Raw genomic sequence first — 1,656 nt, 5'->3', positions numbered from 1 at the left:
AGTAAAACATTTCACAAAATACAAAAATATGCGAATTTAGCCATTTAATGAAAAAAAGAATTAAGACAATAAACAATTTTTTAAGAAAAAAAATAATAATGCTAATAATCAATTAATAAATAAATAAAATATAAACGAAATTGTAATGTTAAAAAAATACGCAAATTTAGCCAAAAAGACCATTTAATGAAAAAAAGATTTAAGACAATTAAAACAATTAAAAAAAGAAATATTAATAATAAATTAAATAACAAAATGGACAAGCCATTTTGTTTCCATTTTAATAAATTAATTTTTAATTTATTTATTGGAAACAAAATGGCTGTCAAATAAATACGCAAATTTAACCAAAAAAGACTATGAAAAAGAAAAAAAAATTATGAAAAAGATTTGATAATTTAAAAAATAAGAAAAAAGAAAATAGTAATAATAAAATAAAAAAATAAATAATAAATAAAAAACGTCAAAAAATACACAAATTTAGCCAAAAACACCATTTATTGTAAAAAATAAATAAATAAAAAAATATATATATGCAAATTTAGCAAAAAAATAGACTATGAAAAATAAGACAATTAAAAAAAAACTTATAATAAAAAATATATATATACAAATACACAAATTTAAACTAAATGGCAACGTCAACAAATACGCTAATTTAGCCATTTAAACGCAATGGCAACCATGTCAATGAAATGAACAAATATTTTAAAGTTAAATGTTGATGTTGCCAAAAGTTGATGTCCGTGTTATTTGAGCTGTACTCGGATAATACGCACATGGGCCTACTTTAAAAAGTGTTAAAGAGTAAAAAACTGAACGCTATGAATAAACCCTTGAACAAGCACAGACTGCATTAATGCAACACCGGTCAGGCCATGAGCAGCACCAGACCCGAGGCGGAACTACTCAAACATAAAGCCTAGCCTGCAGTTTGCTGGACTGTGAAGTTGTGCAGAGATGTGAGCTCAGGTGAGCTGTCGCAGGTAACTGACGGTCACAGACCTGCTCTCGGATCCGCAGCAACATCTTCTCCCTCCTCCAGACCTTCAGCTCATGCGGGAAACACGCCGGACTGCCGCTTTAAAAGCCTAAAAGAGCCCGAAACATCTCCGACAGCCGCGGGATAATGTCCTGCCGCACATGTCAGGGCTTGAGTTTCCTCTCCTCTTCCTGAAATAGACAAACACAAGCGGCACAAACACAGACACGGAAGCTTTCGTTCCTAGTGTCTCCACTCTGCGTTACAGCCAATCGCCTGCAGTTACAGGCGCGAGACCGACAGAGGGCGCTGGAGACGCGCGAAAAATGCCACGAAATGTTATTATTTAAGTCAATTTATCTAAATCTATTAATTATGAAGCCAAGCATTACATCCACAAAATGTTTACTTTTCATATCTTACATATTTACAAGAACAAATAACAAGTGGGCTGCTCAATTATAGCTAGTATACTATTCAAGGTACAACTTTATGGTCGTACACTAGAGTTATTCATGTTCAACTCAAATGGGACATTGCTCTGAATGTCTAATGTTTGACAGCTATCGCTTATTATCGAGGAAGTCAAATCATTCCACTCCATGTCATTCAATCCGGAAGTAAATCCAGAGTGGACATTCTTTTGTCGTCTGAAAATATCTATGCCTGACATT

The 1,656-nt window shown here is 32.8% G+C and overlaps 1 protein-coding gene across 2 annotated transcripts in view; it reads right to left on the bottom strand.

The window, feature by feature from the left end:
* ankrd28a (ankyrin repeat domain 28a) overlaps positions 1-1,197 on the bottom strand; it is a 53,141-nt gene extending 51,944 nt beyond the window's left edge. Inside the window, exon 1 of one of the 2 annotated variants that reach the window (XM_079828408.1) lies at positions 1,006-1,197. In XM_079828408.1, the coding sequence (XP_079684534.1) occupies positions 1,006-1,029 (24 nt within the window). In that variant the 5' untranslated portion in view covers positions 1,030-1,197. The remainder of the gene's footprint in view (positions 1-1,005) is intronic. The other variant, XM_079828409.1, reaches the window with a different exon arrangement.
* Between the last annotated feature and the right edge of the window lie 459 nt (positions 1,198-1,656).

The sequence above is a fragment of the Gobio gobio genome (genome assembly GCF_949357685.1).
Source record: "Gobio gobio genome assembly, chromosome: 11".
Lineage (NCBI taxonomy): Eukaryota > Metazoa > Chordata > Actinopteri > Cypriniformes > Gobionidae > Gobio > Gobio gobio.
The sequence above is the reverse complement of the archived record's forward strand: the minus strand, read 5'-3'. Positions and strand labels throughout refer to the sequence as shown.